The sequence below is a fragment of the Triturus cristatus genome, chromosome 7 (assembly GCF_964204655.1).
Source record: "Triturus cristatus chromosome 7, aTriCri1.1, whole genome shotgun sequence".
In the NCBI taxonomy this organism is placed as follows: domain Eukaryota; kingdom Metazoa; phylum Chordata; class Amphibia; order Caudata; family Salamandridae; genus Triturus; species Triturus cristatus.
In genome coordinates, this window is record NC_140590.1 from 514,835,630 (window position 1) to 514,858,051 (window position 22,422).

The following is a 22,422-nucleotide window of genomic DNA, read 5'->3' on the forward strand; positions in this document are numbered from 1 at the left end:
GGCGTCGTAGCACAACCGGGGGGCATTCGGCCACCCGGTTGGGACCCCAATGATGAAGCATGACACCAACCAGGTTGGTGTGTGTGGGGTCTTTTAAACAAACCTAGTGGGTCCATGAACTAACAATCAATCAATCAATCAAAGTACTTGTAAAGCGCACTACTTACCCGTGAGGGTCTCAAGGCGCTGAGGGGAGGGGGTGCCGCTACTGCTCGAAGAGCCAGGTCTTGAGGAGTCTTCTGAAGGTGAGTAGGTCTTGGGTCTGCCGTAGGTGGGTCGGGAGGGTGTTCCAGGTCTTGGCGGCGAGGTAGGAGAAAGATCTGCCGCTGAAGGTCGTTCGTTGGATGCTGGGGACAGCGGCGAGGGCGAGGCTGGCGGAGCGTAGCTGGTGGGTGGGGGTGTAGAAGCTTAGTCTGCTGTTCAGGTAGGCTGGTCCGGCGTTGTGGAGTGCTTTGTGTGCGTGGGTGAGGAGCTTGAACTAACCACAAAAGTGAAAGGTCCCATACCAACATAGTGGGTTCGTCCACATTTGTTTAGTCTAAATGTAGGAAAATGCCATACTATTATTCACATTTTCAAAATTGTAATTTAAAATCCGACTTCATTATAAGTTAGGATTTTAAATTAGGATCTCAGAGACACCAAACATTAACTAGTTACATATTCCCATTTGGAAATTCCACTTATAAAATGTGATAAGGCAAGTCCAATGTTATCATAAGGGGGAGGTAGGCTTTACAGTAGTGAAAAACACATTTAGGAGTTTTTCACTACCAGGGCATGTAAAAATTGAAAGTACGTCATACCTTTTAAATACACTGCACCCCACCCTCTAGGCTGTCTTGGACCTACCATACGGGTTGGTGACATATGCATAAAAAGTGAATGTTCTGGTCTGGCAAAAGGTTTAATTTGCCAGGTCAAACTGGAAGTTTAAAACAGCACATACAGTCTGCAGCAGTAGGACTGCAACCTGTTTAAAGGCTAGCTACTTAAGTAGGTGGCGCAATCAGTGCTGCAGGCCCACTATCAGCATTTAATTTACAGGCCCTGGGCACATGTAGTGCTACTTTACTAGGGACTTACAAGTAAATTAAACATGCTAGTTGGGTATAGGCCAATTCCACCATGTTTTAGGGAGAGACCACAAGCACATTAGCAATGGTTATCAGTGGTAAAGTGCACAGAGTCCTAAGGCCAGCAAAAACAAATTCAGCAAAAAGGTAGAGGGTAAAGACAAACAGTTTGGCGGTGATCCTGCAGAGAGAGGGCTAGCTCCAATATCTTGATGGGCTTCCCCGCTTAAGTGTTAGAACACAGAAGAATGCCCTGTTATCTAGGGGTGCCTGTCAGATCTATGCCTCTCTGAACTCAGTTGCATCTTTCTGTCTACACTCACTTGAGCCACTGGACTGGCTCATGGGGTACCCTTCTCCTCATCTGTGAAACCCATTTGAGCAGCACCTAACCTTAACCTGCTCACATTTGTATCCCAGTAGGTAAACAGCACCACCATGGCCAACAAAGTGATGTGGACCACTCCACCGGTTGGATCAGACGTCTGTCTCCAACCCAAGGAAAACTCTGTCCATTCGGAGAGTAACCAACAGAGGCTACTGGCAGCTGTCAGTGCTAGGAGCCAGGCCCTGAACCATCCACTGCTAGGTGGAAGCTCTAAGTAGGGACATTGGGTGAACTTCTCTTCCAGCTTTTGGCTGGGAAGCAGTTCCCTATGGGCTCCTGAGGGGTCTCTGACCTCTGAGGTTTCTCAGAGTGGGCAGCAACAACCATGGGTGTTAAGCACCCTGTTTCCACTCTACCGCCATCCTGTGCAAAAGTAGTAGCCTGAGACTGGTCACTCAGCCCAGGCACTGTTCCCTGAGGCTTAATAGGAGACAGAGTTAGTCCTCCCTCACCCTGTCGCTACATCTGGGCTCCCATACCCTCCGCTTGGGAGGGTTACCCCAGAAAATGGAACTGTTAGGGCAGCCACTCCTCTCAGTTCTCCTGACACTGGTGGGAACTCATTCCACAGATTGCAGTCTATGGGCATCCGGGGACTAACTATGACCCTCCTATGGATCACCTCCCCACTTTATGCCGGCAGTGCTTAATTTGTAAAAACATAAGTGCAGAGGCCCTCGTCAGGAGGACACTGCAGCTTGCACCACACATTGCCCCTACCAGTGCTGCAATGGCATTGCCAACACAATTGCTAATCATTACACTCCTACATTTGTGACAATTCAATCTATTCCAGGCACCCAAAGTTATAGGAATGGTGCTTGGGCAGCACTCAATAGTCATTTTTTATGTATATTTAATTAATAAACAACTGATGTTGTGCTCATCTTTATATTACTGATTTCATTGTGGAACTCTTGGAAATAGCCATGATGAGGAACTTCTTCCTATTCCAAAACAAATTTTTAGTCCAAACGAAGGGAGTGGCCAAGGGGGCAGCCTATGCCCCAGACATAGCTATTCTATTTATGGATGAGTTTGAAGAACAATTTGTTTTCCACCACACCAACCCCTACAAAGACAAGGTGACGGAATGGCGCTGCTACATAGACAATGCCCTACTCACCTGGACGGGAAACAAAACAGACCTACAAGCTTTCTTTGAATGGCTCAACACGAGATCCTTGGACATAAAATTCACCATCAATTGGCATAAGAATACCATGGATTTTCTAGATATCACCATCAAACTAGATAAAGACCATCTATATACAACACTCTATAGAAAACCAGCTGAGAGGAACACTCTGTTAAGATACTCCAGCCATCATATTAGAGGCCTTTGCGACAACCTGCCCTTCGGGCAATTTCTGAACCTTCATTACATTTCTTCAAAAAAGTCAGGAGCGTCAGAGACCATGTCGTCCGTTCTTTGTTGGATACACCATCACAACCCACTATCCAAATACTCTGGAACTTACCGGAAATAGTGGGACACTTCAAATGTACCAAATGCAAAGCATGCAAGCTGACTGTTGAGACAAAGCAATTCTGCTACAAACAGCACACCATCCACCTAAAAGTTCACTGATGTGAACTATGGCATATTGTGCCCTTGCAATGAACTATATATTGGACAAACGAGACAAAAGGTCAAAACAAGGATACTACAACATTGTAGTAGGATTAGACGCGGCACAGTAGGTGCACCCCTAGTCGAACATTTCACGACAAAACTACACAAACCAGAATCACTGAGAAGGTTGATTTTGGAGAAAGTGACCATGGGAAGCAGGGGAGGTGACATCAACTCCATCTTAAACATATGGGAATCTAAATGGATGCAGAAAATGGATACTGTGAACAATGGGCTTAATTAACTTGATGGCACAAATGCCCAAATGTCTATTCTCACCACTGAGTAGTGTTCTCTCTTCCCACACTGAGCTCTATCTGTTAACAATACTATATGACGTTGTTTCTATCCATAATGTTAATTTATTTTCTTTGGATGTGCATTCATTAGTGGTCTCAATGAACTTGATGGCACAAATGCCCTATTGTCTACTCTCGCCACTGGGTAGTGTCATCCCTGAGCTATATCTGTTAACAATACACTATGATGATGTTTCTATCCACAATGTTCATTTATTTTCCTGTTGCTGTTTTTCCAACATCTGTATATTAGACTAACAACCAAATATACTTTTAAACATGTGGTTACTTGTAAATATTTATAGTCTCATGGAGTAACTCCCTAGTATCTCATCTATCACTGTAATTCAGACATCTGGGGTATGCAGTAACATTTATATTAAGTTGTCTCCCTTCTGTTTCGTGTATATAACAATAACCTATTGTATGTACGTCCAATGTTTAGTTTATCAATGATGAGGTATTTTTTGTTGCGTTACTTGTGCTGACATGGCTGCAGCATTTCAACATTACAACTCCGATTACATTTTTGACACTTTTATTATCCGAATCCTGGCTTACTAGTTTGCTATTTTAAAATCTACCGGGTACCCAATGTCGAACGATGCTCAAGAATGTTAGTTTGTCCACTCTTGATGCCCCCTTTCTCATGTCACTCGATGTGCAGCCATCCAGCTGCTGCACTCAACGTGCACGTTCAGCGCAATTTCACATTTGCATGAAAGTGGACCTTTGGTGGCTGACGGAGTGTCCCTCTTGTTGCCCTTGTTCCCCCCCCATTTCCCTACAGGGAGTTTGGGTCCACATTTGAGCCGATGTTCAACCAGTAGTGGAATTTAAAGATGTGTTAATTGCCACACCCACATCTTATACTCGACTTGACGTTACCCTTTCTGTCCCAAATTTTTCCGGATTTATCTGTAATCTGACAGCGATCTTTTGACCTGCAGTTTGAATTCCGCAAAGCGCACAGATGGCCGTACCTCCGCCACCTTTCTGAGTACGTGCTCAATAAGCAATAGGTTTTACCTTCGTTTTTTGTCTTAATTTGTCATTATCGGTCCCCTATCGCATACATTATGTGGGTGTTTTCTCTGCATTTAGGAGCTCTGGTGAGCCACATTTGCACACAATTGCCCAGCCCATAGAAACACGCTGGATGTTATATTAGGTGATCATTAACCCCATTTCAAACGCATTCACTACCTTTTCCTACCAGATTCGCTTTCCTAACAGGCAGTATCCCATTGCCTTTAGGTGCTCTTTCCTAGTCCTGATGAAGTCCCCACCCTAAGGCTGGACTCACCTAGTTAACTTTATAGGGGGTCGAAACGTTGACTACAACCAGATCACAAGCCAGGACAACTGTAATTCATTGACAGTGTTCATGTACTGCTATGTGGCATATTTGGAACAACTGACCTTTGTTAAGGCTTGATCAGTATCACTGTGTGAATGTGATGGATATATGTCACACTACCCTGTCCTTGTCCACTACCCTCACGTCTCCACTTTGATCACAATCACTCCTCATTTCCCGTTTCCCAACCCTGAGCACCCATTATTGTGAATATTTGTATTACCTTAAGAGGATTGATCAACTGCGTTGCCACAACTAAAAGTCATAACTTCATTCCAAATAAATGGCAATACTTGCAAATTTGACTTTACGAGTTGGTATTGTGGATGCGACTTATTGTTTGTTTTTCTAATAATTGTTGTGTACTACTTGACCATTTCTTTGTTGTACTGCAGATTTATATTAGACAGACAGTGCCACCATGTGGCAGACTGTTACAAGCCCCAGTGTTGACAATTAAGTACTGGTGCCGAGTACTGGAAATCATTGGCTCAAATTAAGCACTGCATTCCAGAGATACCAGAGCCATAGGTCAGAAAAAGTCCTGCCCATGGGTGTGAGCCACCGTACACACCTGGGCGGTGTAATGCTCTAGAGAAACTAGCCTTTCCACTATCATGGTCTGGCTAACCCCGGTGTCCCTCAGAACAGTGACATTGGACCCATTCACTTTCACCATGTGGAAGTGATGACTCCCACCTCAGGGATCACAAGCTCACCTTCTTAGTCTATTCCCCAGCTGAAGAAGTTAATGGAATGATCTAAGACCTTCCCCTGGGCACTACTCACCGCTAAGGCCATATTGGCAACTCCCATAGAGGTCTCATCGTAGGAGTCCCCCTGCTTGTGTCCGAACTGTGGGCACTCAAAGCAGCGGAGTTGGAAATGGAGCACCATGGGTCACCGCCCACCAGAACCACCCCGTTTCTCAGATGGGCTATGGGGACCCTTTCCTTCCCCTTACTCTGGAGCCTGTCTGGCTCATCTTTAGCCTCCCCCTCACTCTGCTGAGACGAACCTGAACCACTCTTCCTGAGGTTACTCCCAGGTACTTTCTTCGACACTCTGGTGCTCTCCCAGAGGTCCGGCTCCTCTGCAAGCTTATTGGGGTCAGTTAGCTTAATGTCTTCTTGTTGCAGGCACAGCTTTTGAAAGCAATTATTGAGGAGATCAGCTTAATGTCTTCTTGTTGCAGGCACAGCTTTTGAAAGCAATTATTGAGGGGGCACTTGTACAACCCACTGTATTCTTTAACTTTCCTGCCCCACACCCAACCTTCAGTGCCTTGCTAGAGTAGTTCACAAAATCTACCCAGGAATGGGTGGGAAGCATCTGACTGTCAGTGACCCTCTGTCTATACTTTTCAGGGGTCTTAAAACTTAGCAAACAAGATGGATTTCATGAGAGAGTACCTGGTTTGGTTTACAACCTCTAAAGTAAGAAGTGTGTCTGCCCCACTGTAGGCATGTGTTTCATCAAAGCACCACCATGCTTTTCTGAGACCTTGTGAACCCTCAGGGCTACCTTGTCGATGTCATGTCCCACCATATAACTGGACACCAGATCCTTGGGGATGCAGACCTTTTTGTCCCTTCAAGCACTGCAGGCATGCTGCCACCATCACTGCTGGACCTTAACTGTCTGGTCTTAATTCCAGCTCCTCAAGACTCAGTGCATTAGCTACTGGATTTCCTTTTCTTCCACGGCCAGTTTCCTTTCCTCCATTTCCCTCTACGCCTCAGCCTGCACCTTGGCTGCCTCTATCCTGAGCTTGGCCATCTCCAGCCTGAACTCTTCTCCCTCCTTTCAGCCAGCTCCTCTGGGGATAAACTGCAGGAAGATACACTACTCCCTGCTCTGTCATGGAGCTCCAAATCAGGGGTCAAGTCAGTTTCTTCAGCAGGCTGCTGCCTCTCAGGTGCTGAGATCCAAAGCTTCTTCTTGCCTGTCCATCTCATCATCTCCTTCAGTTGCCTGATCAAGTTCCTGGTGGATTTCTGCCAAGGCCCTCAGGGCATTTTGCAGTTCCACCTTCCTGGTGGTTGCTCTTGGCTGGAAATCCCCTCTCCTTACAGCACTCCTTTAGCTGGGTCACAGTATAAGACTTCATATTTGCCAGCTCAAACTGTATACTTGTAGAGGTGGATTCAGGCAGAACAGACAGAAAGAACATCTTGAAAAATAAAAAAGACCAGTCAGGGAGAATATAAACTTGAATTGGTCTTAGGTATGGGATGGTAGTGTACAAACATTACTGTATGGCACTGCACAAGCACAAGTCCAATCCTTGCCACTGTTGTTTACATTGGACCGGGTTGAAGTCAAAACTTTAGGTCAACCACAATTGAGCACAGGTCAGATACAGTCCCTGATTGGTCCAGTATGTGGGGAGGGGGTCACATGAGGAGGGGGGTCACACTGGAAGGGGGATCATCATTTTAAAGAAAAAACTACCTTTCCCGCCGGGTCCCGCATCTTTACTGCTCCTGCTCTCCTGCTTTCCTGCCTGCGATAGGAACAGGAAGCAGGCAGCCAGGCTCCCTCCTTTGAGCCAATCACAACACTGCTAGATGGCACCCAGCCAGGGGCTAATGGGGTGGCCATGTTGTCCATGCAGCCTGCATGGAGAAGGGCAGAATGCGCATGACTGGTTTGGGTGGCGGAGAGGGCCGACCAAACAGTCTTTGTGCACTCAGGAGTGGGCAAACCACTCCTCCCCTGCCTAGCTAAAAGAGCAGAGCAGACTCGCCCGCCTGAAATGCGCAAAGCAAACATAAAATGGTAATAGCTAAAAGTTATTACCATTTTATATTCTGGCTTTCTCGCATTGCGAGAGAGCAGTGTAGCGATGCTCCTCCGCCCTAGTGGAGGAGCCGCCCCTGCTTGTCAGTTCTATGCGTCTCTAAACTCAGTTAGATCCCTCAGTCTAGAATCACTTGAGCCACTGGACTGACCTGTGGGGAACTATTCTCCTCATCTGTGGTAGGGGTGGGCTACGTATTCCACTCCGCCAGCTGAGTTTGCAGAATTTTGCCAACTCCGCACTCTGCGTAGAGCATGGAGTTCCTAAAAGCTGCACAAAGTGGCATGGAGCAGAGTTTTTTGTCTTGTGTTGCTCACCAACTTAGAATGCGTGAGCGAGGAAAATCATACACTAGACCACCTCCTGGCTAGATTTCTCAACACAGTCTGTCGTGGCAGGTTGCTGCTGCACGCGTTGAGAAACCTGTTGCTCACATTGAAGAAGCTGCCACTCGAGGAATATATCTACTCGAGTGGAAGAAACAAGCAGTGCCCTCTTGCACTGTGCATGGTGCCATTTGTGCTGATTTAACAGTGCAGGACCTACTCCTGCCGCTAAAAATCAGTACCAGCAGCATGACTTACCACACCCTGCCGCTTGCTGAGCGTGGCAGAGATTTTTCAGCACTTCGTGGAGTTTCGGGTAGCAGAACCCCGCAAACTCCACCTACCTCATGTGTGCAGCACCTAACCCTAACTTGCTCACAGATGTATCCCAGTAGGCAGACAGTGCCACCATTCCCAATAAAGTAAGGAGGGGCAAACATCCACTTCAGCCACACCTCGCAGCCCCTATGGACAGACCACCACTGCGTAAACTTCCCTTTCAGCACAACCACTGCACACAAGCCCACCCCGCACCCGTCATGAAGGAACTGGAGCAAGGTCACAAAGGACCACCTCAACTCATCCACGACCCCCCCTCTGCAACGACCGACGCCATCTCTGCAGACATGAAACTACACCGCTGGATCACCAGCTGCATGGACAATCTCGCTCCCCTCCACCACCCTGACAGACAACGCCCTCTGAAGGCTGCCTGGTTAGCCACCGACCTCCAAGAAGCCACACGCTCCTGCAGAAACTCGAGAAACGATGGAGAAATAGTAAAACCACCGAATACCAGTCCACCTACAAGCACACCATAACAGAATACTACCAACTCAGAAGAGCTACCAAGAGGACCTTCATCTGGAACAGAATCCTCACTAATGCCAGCAACTCAAAGGAACTCTTCAACATTATCCAGCACTTCACCAAACCCCCCAGCGAAGCCACGGACATCACACCATCCCGGGACCTCTGCAACAAGCTCGGCTCCTAATTCCACCTGAAAATCAAGGCCCTCTACGACAACTTCAGTGAACAGACTCTGGAAAACACCCTTACTTCCAGCAATGACAGCCAGCCCGCCATCACCACCTAGATACCGGTTACCACCGAAGACACCACCAGGACCATGAAGAGCACCCATTCAGGAGCCCCCACGGACCCCTGCCCGGCTCACATTTTCCACAGAGCCGCCACCGCCATTGCGTCCAAACTACGACGCACCATCAATGCCACCTTCAAATCTGGCATCTCCCCCGACGACTGGAAGCAGGCTGAGGTCAAGCCCCTCATCAAGAAACCCTTGGCTGACCCGACGGACCTGAAAAACTACCAGCCCATCTCTCTCCTTCCCTTCGCAGCCAAAGTCACCAAGAAATTTGTCAATGCCCAACTGACCACGGATTTCGCAGAAACCACAGCACCGAGACCGCCCTCCTTGCCTCCCCCGACGACATCTGCGTGCTTCTCAACCAGGGACACACTGAGGCCCTCGTCCTGCTAGACCTCTCCACAGCCTTCGACACCGCCTCCCACCGCACTCTTGCAGCCAGACTCCACGATGTTGGCATAAGGAGAACCGTCCTCGACTGTATCTGCTCCTTTCTCGCCGGCAGAACCCAAAGGATAAGACTCCCACCCTTCCTCTCCGAACCCACAGAGATCAACTGCGGAGTACCCCAAGGATCATTGCTCAGCCCCACGCTCTTCAACATCTACATGGCCCCCCTCGCCGCCAACGTCAGACAGCATGGCCTCAGCATAGTATCCTACGCTGACGGCACCCAGCTCATCCTCTCCCTCACAAAGAACCCCAAAGACACCAGACTCAGCTTCCAGGAAGGACAGAAAGACTTTGCAGCCTGGATGAGCAACTTTCTTCCTAAAGCTGAACTCGGAGAAGACAGAAGTCCTCGTCCTTGGACCCTCTTCCACCATGTGGGACAACTCCTGGTGGCCCTCCACCCTCGGTAACCCACCTACTCCGACGGACCATGCACGGAACCTCAGCATCATTTTAGACTCCTCCCTCACCATGGCTCATCAGATCAACCCCGTCTCCTCCATCTGTTTCAACTCCCTCCGCATCCTCTGCAAGACCTTTAAGTGGATCCCCCCACGAAGCCAGAAAGACCGCCACCCACACACTCATAACTAGCAGACTTAACTATGGAAACGCCCTCTACCCTGGAATCAACAAATCCCTGATACAAAAATTCCAGACCATCCAGAACAAATTAGCCAGACTTGTACTCGGCACCCCACGACATGAGTACATGACCCAACACCTGCGAAACCTCCGCTAGCTCCCCGTCAAGAAGAGAGTAACTTTCAAACTACTCACCCACACCTACAAATCCCTTCACAACATCGGACCCAAATGCCTCAATGAAAGAATCTCTTTCCACGCACCCAAAAGTAACCTTCGCTCCGCTGACCTCGTCCTAGCAGAGACCCCGCGCATCCGCAGAACCAGAGCAGGTGGAAAAACCTTCTCCTACGTCACAGCCAAAGCCTGAAACGAACTCCCACTCAACATCATACACTCTCCTACCCTGCACACCTTCAGGAAGAGCTTCAAGGCCTGGCTTTCGGCGGACCCGGATCTGCACACCCCCTAACCCCCCATCCCCAGCGCCTTGAGACCCTCATGGGGGAGTAGCGCACTTTAAAAGTCCCTGATTGATTGATTGATTGGTTGATTGATTGAATGTGGCCCGCTCCATCCCTTGGAACAGACTTCTGTCCACAACCCAAGGAAAACTGCCCATAAGGACAATACCCAACAGAGGCCACTGACAGCTGCCAGTGTCAGCAAGGTGCCCCCACAAGCCGCAGACGGACAGCACCAGTGGTTTGCTACAGTAAGCCCTGCCCCCCTGTCAGTAATGTCACCTCTACGTAATGCTCACTCGAGGCCAGTGAACTGTCTAAAAAACACTAGAAAGAATTATCTCCTGATCCCACTCGATTCCCAGTGCTGCCAATAGAAACACAAACAACAGAACAGGATATGGCTTGGGTGGGCCTCCTCTTCGTGGGCCCGCTTTTTAGAGAGTGACCTCAGAGTAGGGGGCTGGTGTGGTTTATTTTTTAGCGAGACAACTTGGAGTCTTCGGATAGTGAACATATCTGGATTAAGTGAAGGACGGGGCCGAGGAGGGGTTGAGGAGGCAATTTGCGTAGAACACGCAGGCCAGAGGCTCACAGTCTTGGTGGTCATTCTTAGGTAGAATAAATGATTAGTATTCAGTTAGATAAAAAAAAAACTTCTGTTGCCATCGACTAGGATGAAACCACTGGTTAAAATGCATCATAAAAGCAGAGTAAATGAAAAATATACAGCGCGTAACAGTCTAAAAGCTGTAAAAGACACCTTTAACTATGGCTCAGTTGTGTAGCACTAAATGTACTGACGTCAGAGAGGTGAAAAGCTGGGCGGGTGCGCCCACAGTTCAGGTCTGGTCCCCAACAGATGCCCAATTCACTAGGTTATGTAACCAGCATTAACAAAGCGATTCTATAATCTTTAGCTATATAAGCGCAGTGGTGAAGAGGAAGTCTGGGGGAGGGGTGGGGGGGCTGGTTTCACTCGTCGGTCTCAGCAGTGCACGTGAGGAAGGGCGCAGAGCGATGTTGACATCTGGCCTAGACATGTTGCTGTTTCAAGACTGCTGGCGGTTTCTGTGCTTTTGGTTTCTGCTCCTGTGCAGCTGCTCCCAGACCGGTATGTACTGTACAATTCGCCCAATCTTTTCGTTGTGAGCCCAAAGAAGGGGTACAGCAGGTGCAGTGACACCTAGACCGGGCATCTAAGGTGTACACTTCACCTCAATTAATTTACTATCCAACAAGGGCGGGGGAACACTTTTCTTCCATGGCTTATGCCACCCTTTCTATTCCACTTGGATTTTCCTAGCAGTAAGCCATGTGGCATGTGTGTATACATCTCATGTGGGTCTGGTGGCTCAGTTAACTGATACATTTACTCAAGGGATATGTGTTGAAACACTAGCACAAGCTCATATTCTGGTCGGGTCCATTCCGTCTTTTATCCTCCTGAACCTGATAAACCATCTACCACAGAAATGAGCAGCAATTACCAGCCCTTATCTGTGAATAGCGCCAAGAGATGTTCTTGTGGGTGTATGTGAGTTTTACAGAGAAGACTATTAGGATCTGTACGCAGAGGGTTATGATCGTGCTGAAGCTACTAACTTTATGGTATTGAAAAACTGTGTAAACGACATTCAGTCCTACATGCATATTAATGCACTCACCCCTCGCTGTGTGGAGGGCTCCATTCTCCTCAGTTATGGGTGGCTACCCATTCAAGGGGGCTGGGGTACATTTTCCTTGCTGGTATTAGGTCTCAAGACACCCTTACTGTGCCAGTGGGGTCTTCCTAGCAGCTTATGACGTGTGCTCTTTGTACAGATTCTGATGGTAAGTGATCGCATTAACTTTACTGCACGAAGAAGGCAAGCATCGTGAAATAAACAAGAGAAATGGACCTTTCTTTTCTAACACAGGCTGGTCTCCTCTGTGCTGATTGTTGAACGTTCAGCCACAATCAAAGCACAGGCGTGGTTACCAATGCCCCCTTCACAATGTTTTCTATATATGAAGGCATCGGCTTATATAGTAAGAGCTTGAAGTAGTCACTCCAGTACCAGTTCTGGGGTATCTGATGTCTAAATATTTGAAGAGCTGGACCTGCGCCAAATAGTCATAAATGGTTGTCGAATCTAGAAATTAATTTTCAAAGCATGTGTTGCTTTTGTCTGCAAATGTACCTACACCATGGTGTGTAACTCTTTTAAAGACTCGAGAGTCTGGTTCAGTACAATTGATTATTAAAGAAAAAGGCCATTCAAGGGGTCTATGTTATGTAAACCACAACAACGGACTCAATACTCGTGTTATCAAATATACATGCGTAAATCGATATCTGTGAACAGGACAAGAAGAAATAGCAAACCTGCATGCATCCTTAACACATGTATAATAGTTCAATTAATTCATTGTTAGCCCTTTGGCTTCAATTACATCAGATTATGGTGTTACAACCAGCGTTAAAACATGCACTAAAGTGTCAGTGTCCTGCTTAGTGCCTCAATTTGCCAGCACTAAATTAGGCGCATTAACAAAAATTACTGTTGGAAATTGGGTTTCTGGCTGACGGAGGTGAAACGCTACTTAAGCAGCAACTACAATCTCTATCAGGGTGAAATACAAGCAAACCTCAGATTAACCTGTGCTTAACTCTCTGGTAGAATGGCATGAAAGCAGTCAGGCTTAACTTAGAGGCAATCCCACACCCAATTAGAAACATGGAGTAAAATTTAATAAATTGAGACCAAAACAAAAAAAATCCAACCAGCAGAACCGGAGATATGCAGTTTCAAAGTTTTAGGTAAAAACAGTGCTTAGAAGCACAACGTGTCAACTGTGGATATCTAGTCACACTGGACCGGGACAAAGCCACAAGTTGATGGGCCAACCATGATGGAGTGTGGGCCAGGTACAGGGACCCAGTTAAGCCAGCTGAACAAAATACCTTTAAACCTTATTTTGTCAAGCATTGTGAGATGCTGCGTCAAGGATGCGTTGTGAGGAGGTGGTTCTGAGGAGCTGCGGGGCTGTGATGCAGATTCCTGCATCGCTGAGAATGCAGTCAACGAGGGGCATGCGATCCAAAATCCTGAACTGAAGATGCGATACGCACCAGCATGTTCCAAAGAAGCTGTGGGGCTGCAGTGCGGAATCCTGCACCATCTTTGAGGAGGCATCGATGATGGGCTTGCATTTTGAAGGCCTCCGTTAACGATGCATTGGCCAGTGGCAGTTCCAAATAGACTGTGGGCTGAAATGCAAGGTCCAGCTCAGAGATGCGTCAAGTTGCGGCTCACCCACGCTGCATTGGTTCTACTCAAATGATTAGAGCTGGGCTGGCAGAGCATCTCCAGGCCCACTTTCAAAGGTCCAGGACTGAGATGTAACCAATTAGGAGGTAGTGATTACAACAGACAGAACCCAGGTGTTGGGTTCAAGCTGGTTGGAGCCTTTTCTGTCCCTGAGGCTCTTATCAGGAGGCCAGTCAATTAGGCCTTGGAGTTACTCGAGGGGTCCTGGGTTCAAGATGCAGGTCCAGTCCTTCAATCAGGCAGCAAGGCAGCAGGGTAGCAGGGCAATAGCATAGCAGTCCATCTTGCAGGAAAGCACAGCAGTCCATCCGACTATTCCACAGGTCAAGAGGTGTATTGAATAGTTGGGTCTGAGGCTCCGATATTTATAACTAGTTCCCACTTTGAAGTAAAGAATTCTCTTTGATGTCCTTGAAGTTCCCTGCCTATCCTGTGCTGGCTGTAAGCTGGGGGCATGAACATTGAAATGGTAACAAGTCCTTTGTGTGAAGGCAGGGCACAGCCTATTCAGTTGCAAGTGGGGTTGTGCCTAGCTCAGCAATCGATCGTGCCAGTTAATGGCCCATCCAGGGACACCTAATCATTCTACTGTGTGGCTGTATTGCAGAAATAAACAAAGTCCAGCTACACGCAGCCATGTGACCCAGGAACAGGCTACAAGCACCAAACAGAGCACGAAAATGCAGCTTTCTGAAAGTGGCATTTTCTAAATTGTAACCTGAAATCAATCATTCAATCAATCATGGGTTTATTATGCGCGACTACTCATCCGTAAAGGTCTCAAGGCACTGGGGGGGAGGAGGGGTGCGGCTTCTAATTCATTCGGGTTTGTCGAAGAGCCAGGTTTTGAGGTTTCTCGTAAAGATGGGGAGTGATGTTGTCTGCCTGAGGTGGAGCGGTAGGGCATTCCATGCTCTGGCTGCGAGGAAGGAGATGGAGCGGCCTCCTGAGCTGGTCTTACTGGCGCGGGGAACTGCGGCGTAGTAGAGCTGGGCTGACCGCAGGGTTCTTTGGGGTGCGTGGAAGTTGATTTGGCTGTTGAGGTATGCTGGTCCGGTGTTGTGGAGAGCTTTGTGTGCATGGGTGAGGATCTTGAAGGTGATTCTAGCTTCGATGGGGAGACATGGGGAGTCACCAAACATGGCATTCCTATCCACTTGCAATTGAAAGTTAGCTCAATGAATGGAATACGTTTACCCAATGTTATTGTAGGGGAGAGGTAGATCTCCCAGTAGTGAAGAACAAATTAAAGAGTTTTTCACTACCAGGACATGTAAAAGTTAAAAGTGCATCACAAATTTTTTAAATACAGTGCTATTCAGGGCCTACCTACCCTACGGGTGACTTAGATGTATTAAAAAGGAAGGTTTGGGTCTGGCAAAAGGTTTATTTTGCCTGGTCGAAACGGCAGTTTAAAACTGCACTCACAGGCTGCAACGGAATGCCTGAGACATGTTTAAAAGGCTATTTAAGTGGGTGACATAATAAGTGCAGCAGGCCTACTAGTAGCATTAATTTACCGGGCCTGGGTACATGTACCACTTTACTTGGGACTTACACGTAAATTAAATGCAGCAATTGGCTGCAAGCCAATGTTACCATATTTTTGGTTGGGTGTTTAAGCACTTTAGCACTGGCTATCATTGGTAAAGTGTGCAGAGTCATAAAAGTCAACAAAAATTGGTTCAGAAAACAGGAGGGTGAAGGCAAAAAGTTTGGAGATGACCCTATAGAAAGAGCCAAGTCCAACAACATCTGTATGAAAAAACATATTCAAATGTAGTTTTCAAAAGTCAGGGGCATATTTACAAAGGCCATATCTCCGAATTTTTGGCTTTTAAAGCCAAAAAAGTGGAGATAAAAATATCGCCCTATTTACAAGAGGGTGATAACATGCATTAGCGCATGTTAGCACCCTTTTACCCAACGCCTCCCTTTGCATCTCTAATGAGATGCAAAGTGGGTGTCACTGGGCACTACAACCTTGTAAATATCGCTGATGTACACATCGCGATATTCACAAGGCTGCCCACACATTTTAGCAGACATTAGTTTTTGGAGAAAATAGCTGTTTTCTCCAAAAACTAACGTCTGCTAAAATGCAGACTTAGCTATACTTACCATTGGGGGTGGATTATGCTGCTACGACCACATGGTCGTATCAGCAAGGTTATCGCCGTTTTCCATGGAACATCGCTGGAAAACCAGCGATGTTCCATGGAAAACATCGCTGGGAAATTATCGCCATTGCCCTATGCGTTGGTTATAAAACGCTAGTATGGCAATAATTTTCTGCGATAGCCAGCGATAACATTTTTCTCGCTAAGAGCGGCCAGCGATAATTATCGCTGCCGCTTGTTAATATGCCCCTCAGTCTTTCAGTTTCCAATGGCCAATCTACCTTAGAGACAGTAAGTTAAATGATAATGTTGCTCATTTGTAAAGTTCTCAGTAGTTGCAAGTTTGGGTTTTATCCGGGACTACAAGGAGGCAATACACTGGTGTTTCAATATTAGTCCTTGCCCATTTTCATTTGGCTGAAAATATAGCAGCATTTGTCAACACCTCTAAATTAAGCACACAATAAAACAGAGCACAACACAATAACATAATACAGAGAAAAAGAACAACACAACATTACCTTAAAGTGACATGACACAACAAAACAGTCAACACAGAGCGCAACCCAGCAACTTAAGTTTCACATGACAATAACACAATCAACTCATACAGCACACAAACTCAACCACATAAAAAGCAACACACCAATAACACATCAAAATGCAACACCACAAATATGTGATCCAGAGCAAGAGAGAGAAAACACAAAAGTGAGAAAGAAACAGGAAGAGAACGACTTAAAAACAATGACAAAGGGAGGCAGCAGGGATGATAAAGAACCTGCATAAGTGAGATAAAGAAGTAGTGAGTGTTCAGTGATGGATTAAAGAAGCATGCGGTGGACTCAAGAATGCCCAGCCTTCGTATTCAGCACCCCCAATACTTGTAGCGCAGCCATGCACTTCTGAGAAAAACATAGGACTCCAGCAATTTTTCTTTTACCAATGAAGCATGGTGAAGCAGTGCCTTTCTTACCACCAAGGGCATGCATTAGCGTCAGCCAAAAGTGATATGACTCTGAATTTTTTGCATTGTATTTATGGCCAAGAACATTTTTTATTTGTTTGCATATTTATATAGCACGAACTCGACCCGAAGCGCTTTACATGAGCACCGTATTTACATTACACATTCAGGGACGGGGAGATTAAGTGATTTGCCCAGAATCACAGAATGTGGACGCGACCTGGAGGCTCGAACTCTGGTTTCCAGCACCAAAGTCGGCAGTTTAGCTGACGGACGCTCAACAGTCACATACATTTGGTCTGTGCTGCAGTTCTCAACCCTAGGTCCTTGGAAACACATTTAAAAGCATTCTGCTCTGAAAAGTATTTCTGAAGCCACATCAGCCACAGGGCAGCGGCGAAGAAAGTACGCGTCTGTTCTAGTTGTACTTGCTTTGAGACACACATTTCCACGACGGAAACGTGGTTGATTGTAGAGGGCTGCTGCAGACAAAAGAGCTGCTATGTAAAGAGCTGCTGGAAAAAAACAAATTCTGTGACGGAAACTCTTAATATAAGATTGCAAAGTAGAGGTTATGTGTGGAAGATCAGAGGCATTTTGCCTTTCCACTCGGTTACTCAGAGCAATAACCAACCGCCTCTACTCAGGCAGGGCAGGGTGGTGCGACCGGTGCAGTCGCACTGGGCACTGACCTCAGAAGGGATGCTGTGTTTATCAATAACTTACAATTTAAAAGCACCTGCTGCAGAGTTCCTTGTGTGTGCAGCTTTCAGGCAGCAATTAAAATATCAAGATAACTCTTGTGATTAATGTTCCTGCTAGAGAAAGAGATGGAGTTTTGCCTAGTGACAGTTTTGAATCGCCATAAAGCAGCGCAGAGGGTTAATATTTCTGCCGTCAAAGCACAGACCTGTATTTTATGTGAATAGCTCACTTTGTAAAGTGCTCTGATACCCTACCTTGGGTCTTGTTCGCGCTATAGAAATCTAAATAAATAAATAAATGAATTCTTAAAGCGAACTTGAAATGTGTGTGAGAGAGGGCCCATGGAGAGGTGATGGTAATTTTTGCAGGGTAGTAGTGAGGGAATGCGAGGAGAAGCTCATGGGGGGCCATAAAGAAATATATGTCCAATATGAGACCTTACTTACAGTAGACTACTTAACCTGTGGGTATGATTCACGATGAAAGTTTAACTTTTCAACCCGTAGGTTTTTGCCTATTCCTTAATTTTGGGTAGAGACTTTGGTGTAAATTGTGCTTTATAAGTGCTTCTTCAGTCAATCACTACTATTAAGAATTCACAAAAATCATAATGTGTAGACATCTAAATATAAGATAACTTTAAGACTCAATACTTGGAGCTAACACAAATCCGGATAACTTTAAGACCCAATACTTAAAGTAAACCCTTATCCGGCAGATTTTACGCTAGTGAAGGATCTATCAATTCATGATGAGAGTTGGGATACAAATACAGCGCATTTTTTTCAGGTGGAGAAATCCCGTTTCCTGAAGTCGAGTGTTGTTTGGTGTGATTTGAAAATCGCGTTTGCACATTTATTGCAGCCTTTCTTGCCTTTAAACTTAATTGTGCAAATTGGACGTAGACAACTGGTTTTCAAATTACCACACATTCATTTTTGGTTGGGGACACATCCCAGTAACCAACATGTCATACTCCCTTAGTACTCTTTTATTATCACTCCTACTTCACACATAACACTATGAAACTTTTGTCTAAAATCGCCACATTTGTCAATTTTCTATAGTAATACTTTTCATCTGTTCATGAAAGTCAATAGATTCCAGTTCTGAGAATAAAGACCTGATGATGGACGCTGGGTGAACAACAAGTGTTTTAACTAGGGATCCTTAATATTTTATATTGACATTAAACTGAGTCCCGTGCTCTGTAATGGCGGCCGCAACGTTTCACTTTTTGTTGCTGCCAACCGATTAGACTGCAAGGTCTCAAAGGACTTATGGAAGGCTCTCACTCCTGCGATAGCAGGGAAGCTCACACAAAAAAAACCTAAGCAAATCAGATCACTGTATTATTCAAAGTTATTGGTCCACTAGACCTAACCATCCACACAACATATCGCTTCTTTTTGAGATCAGTCAATCAGAATGTGAGCTCCTGATAGACTTGCGGAAGCCTCTCACTTCCACAATAGCAGGAAGGCTGGCGCAAAAGCCAATTGGATCGCTCTATTATTTGAAGTTGCTTGTCTGTGTGACCTGACCATCCAGCTATCTATACATTTTGAATCCTAATTTCTCAAAAACTACTGAACAGGTTTACACCAAACCATAAAAAGCACACTTTCTGGGTAAAGATCTAACTTTCTTCTAAATTTGGTGTAATTCCGTTCAGCCATTTCGTTTGTAATAGTGTCTAAAATTTCTTATGGAAATTGCATGGAGAATTTGCATTTTGGAACTTTCTTTTTTTTTTGGCTCCCGCTTGACAGATCACCCCAAAACTTTCCACGAAGGAGCTGAGGTGGAAGAACTTTTATTTTGGGAAAGTTTTGTGACATTTTGTCAAACAGGTGCCAAAAATGATTAGTAAACCAAAAAATCTCTTTCCTATGCTAATTAGGTCCTAACTATCCTAAGTATAACTACACAATGGTGACTTTCATATATAAAGTACCTAGTGGCAGTCGCCACTAGGTAGTTAAAGCCTGGTCAACTGTCCTATAAGAATTTTTTTTTGTGATGCTATTCTATTTGGCACCGTTAGATGAATCTTCAAGAAACGTTTGAAACAGGTGCTACTTTTTGACTAGTTTAAGCATGGAAAGTTTCTGGGTGATCCGTCAAGCAGGGGCTGCCCAAAACCCCCATGAATTTTCCATAGACTTCTTTAAGACGGGCTACCGTGGTCTCAATTTGTTCAGTAGTTTTTGAGAAATTAAGGTTGCAAAATAATTGTATATCTGGACAGTTGAGTCTGCAAGAGTGTCGAGAAACTCTTGCGGGAGTGCCAATTTAAAAACAGAGCATTCTGATTGGCCCAGGGAGCTTTATTTCCCCTTGGGCCATCTTGCTCCGTGGGAGTCAGATTCCTGTGGGAACAAGAGCTCTTATTGGCTGCCAGCCACATGAGAAAAATGTTGCTGGCAGCCATTACAGGACTTGGGGACTTAAGGCCCCTGTCCTGAACAAGTTTAAAAGAAAATATAAGGGAGCAGTGTAGAGATACCCTGACCAACTCGGTACCAGAGGGATGCTTCTGGCGTCACAAAGGAATTAAATTGGGCCGGCATTAACTGTGTTTATGCCCCGGGAAGCTCACCCTAGGGCCAAAATGTGTTTATGTGGGTGGAGACTATAAAGGCCCTGGGGAGTCCAACCCATGGGCCAACAGTTAAAAAAAAATGGGGAGGGGCCATACAGACCCACTCCCTGAGCCTCAAAAGTCTCTGGGGAGCCCACTCCCAGACTGTATTAGACAAAATGGGAAAAGGCCACATGGCCCCCCTCTGTAGCCATTGATGGCCCCGGGAAGCCCACCCTGGGGGCCAATTACTTTAAGGGAGGGGGGTCTTGCAGCCCCCCTCTATGAGCCATTAGTGACCCAAGTACCCCATCCCCTGGTGCTGGCTCCCAAGCAATGTCACAGGGAGACCATCCCCGGACGTAGCGGTTTCACTGCCCGCACTGGGACAGGCAGGGAAACCTGTCTTTGCTCTTGCTTGGTGGGGGCATTTTAGAAATTCCCACCAAATGGGAGAAAACACAAAGTCTACTCCCAGAGGGTGGGGGCTTTGAAAATGCTCCAGCCCGCTAAGAGACGACTTTTGATTTGTTTCCCAACCCACACTGAAGCGGGCAGGGAAACAGATCAAAATATTGCTCCTACCCGGGGGAAGCAGTATTAAAAGCACAAGGCCCCCCTCCCCTTGAATTAAAACAACACATTAGGGGCTGGGTCCCAAGGGCCTCATAAGGCTCGGGAGGGCAGCCAAGCAACCCTGTCCTCCACTTTCATAAGAAAAGTCCCTGGTGGATGGGATACCCAGGACAGGCTCAGGAAAGGGGGCCACTATACCCACCTCCCTTCAAAAACATAAGTCATGGGTCACCCAGGGCCTAATGGGCTTAATTAGGCTCGGGAAGGGGGGCACTTAGCCCCGCTGTCACGCTTTGCTGAGGTTTGCTTTACGTATGGTGATAAAATATTACTTTACGTAAAAAGTTTTTTTTAGAAAAACCCAAAGGTTAAAGTAACGTTATAGTTAGGTGAATTTGTCCCTAACAACATTAACGTTTTGAACTAAAGTAAAATACAGATATTCACCATTTATAGTTATCAGAGCTAACTATAACTCGCACCCCTGCCATGCCCCCCTAACATCACTCATGGCATGTTCTATGACATCATTTATGACATCACTGATGACACCTCAAATTACATCATTGATGACATTACTGATGATATCTTCAAAGTTTCTTTTGTACACATTGCTCTATAAACGGTTATAGCATTAGAACGCTGAAAGTAAGTACAAAATAGCTCAGAAGCATATGAGGTATCATTGATACCAGCAAAGAAACAACTCCAGTAGGTGTAGTCAGCATGGGCTATGTGCCACATTGACCCCTTATCATTCACTTCATGGGTAGCACAGATATATGGAAAACCATCATTGCATACCGTGTTCAATCTGTATACAACTGTTCAGAGAAAGCCAAGTTCTTAAAAATACTGAACGTCTGTTGCGAAACAAATTCCCTACTATGAACAGCTTTTATCTGTATGAATCCCCAGCCACTCATTCCACCAACATTGAGAAATGAAGTTGATATGAGAAGAGAAGTTAGTACTGTAAACAGTATTCACTCCATGGAGACAGTTTACCCTGTACCGCACTGTTTGTAGACAGTGAAACTCTCATGCAAAATACACTTAAAAACTATCTACTAAAACAGCATACACTTTATGCAACACTTGGCAAAAAAGACACTATTTTATTAAACTAAGCAAAATTTGAAAGTGCTAAAGAATATACTTCCTGCAGCCTTCATACTATGGTATAAACGTTACAGATAGTCCACCTTCTAAAGCAAAACAAGCACATGTACATAGTTTAATACCTGGTGCCCACAGTCTTCTATGTTACGTAGGAATTGTCATGCTGGATGATTCTGTCTAATAGCTCCAGGTAGTTTACAAGACTAAGGGCCTCATTTGGATGAGGCCGACATCCAGGCCAACGGTCCAATCGCTGCATTACAATGTGGACGGTTGGACCACAGCAGTCTGGGGGACAGACCTCTGCCTCAGACAGGATCAAGGATCATGTCGGGGCAGTGGTCGGACTCCTATCCCTACCATGAGGGTGTTGCCTGCACAGGCACCATCGTAGGGATTAGCATGTCCCTTTCCGACTGCCTTTTCATGGCGATCCCACCACCACAGAAAGGCAGCCAGAAAGGACTTTGGAGGCCCCAAGCAGGGCCAACCCACACATCCATGCACCATGTGCCAGGCACCACATGGTG

The 22,422-nt window shown here is 46.1% G+C and overlaps 1 protein-coding gene across 3 annotated transcripts in view; it reads left to right on the forward strand.

The window, feature by feature from the left end:
* LOC146809997 (uncharacterized) overlaps positions 1-22,422 on the forward strand; it is a 272,745-nt gene that overhangs the window by 82,579 nt on the left and 167,744 nt on the right. Inside the window, exon 1 of one of the 3 annotated variants that reach the window (XM_085616872.1) lies at positions 11,381-11,618. The exons of the other annotated variants lie outside the window; for them this stretch is intronic. Within the exon in view, the coding sequence (XP_085472998.1) occupies positions 11,525-11,618 (94 nt within the window). The 5' untranslated portion in view covers positions 11,381-11,524. Of the gene's footprint in view, positions 1-11,380; positions 11,619-22,422 lie in introns of those variants that run through there. 3 annotated transcript variants of the gene reach the window in all.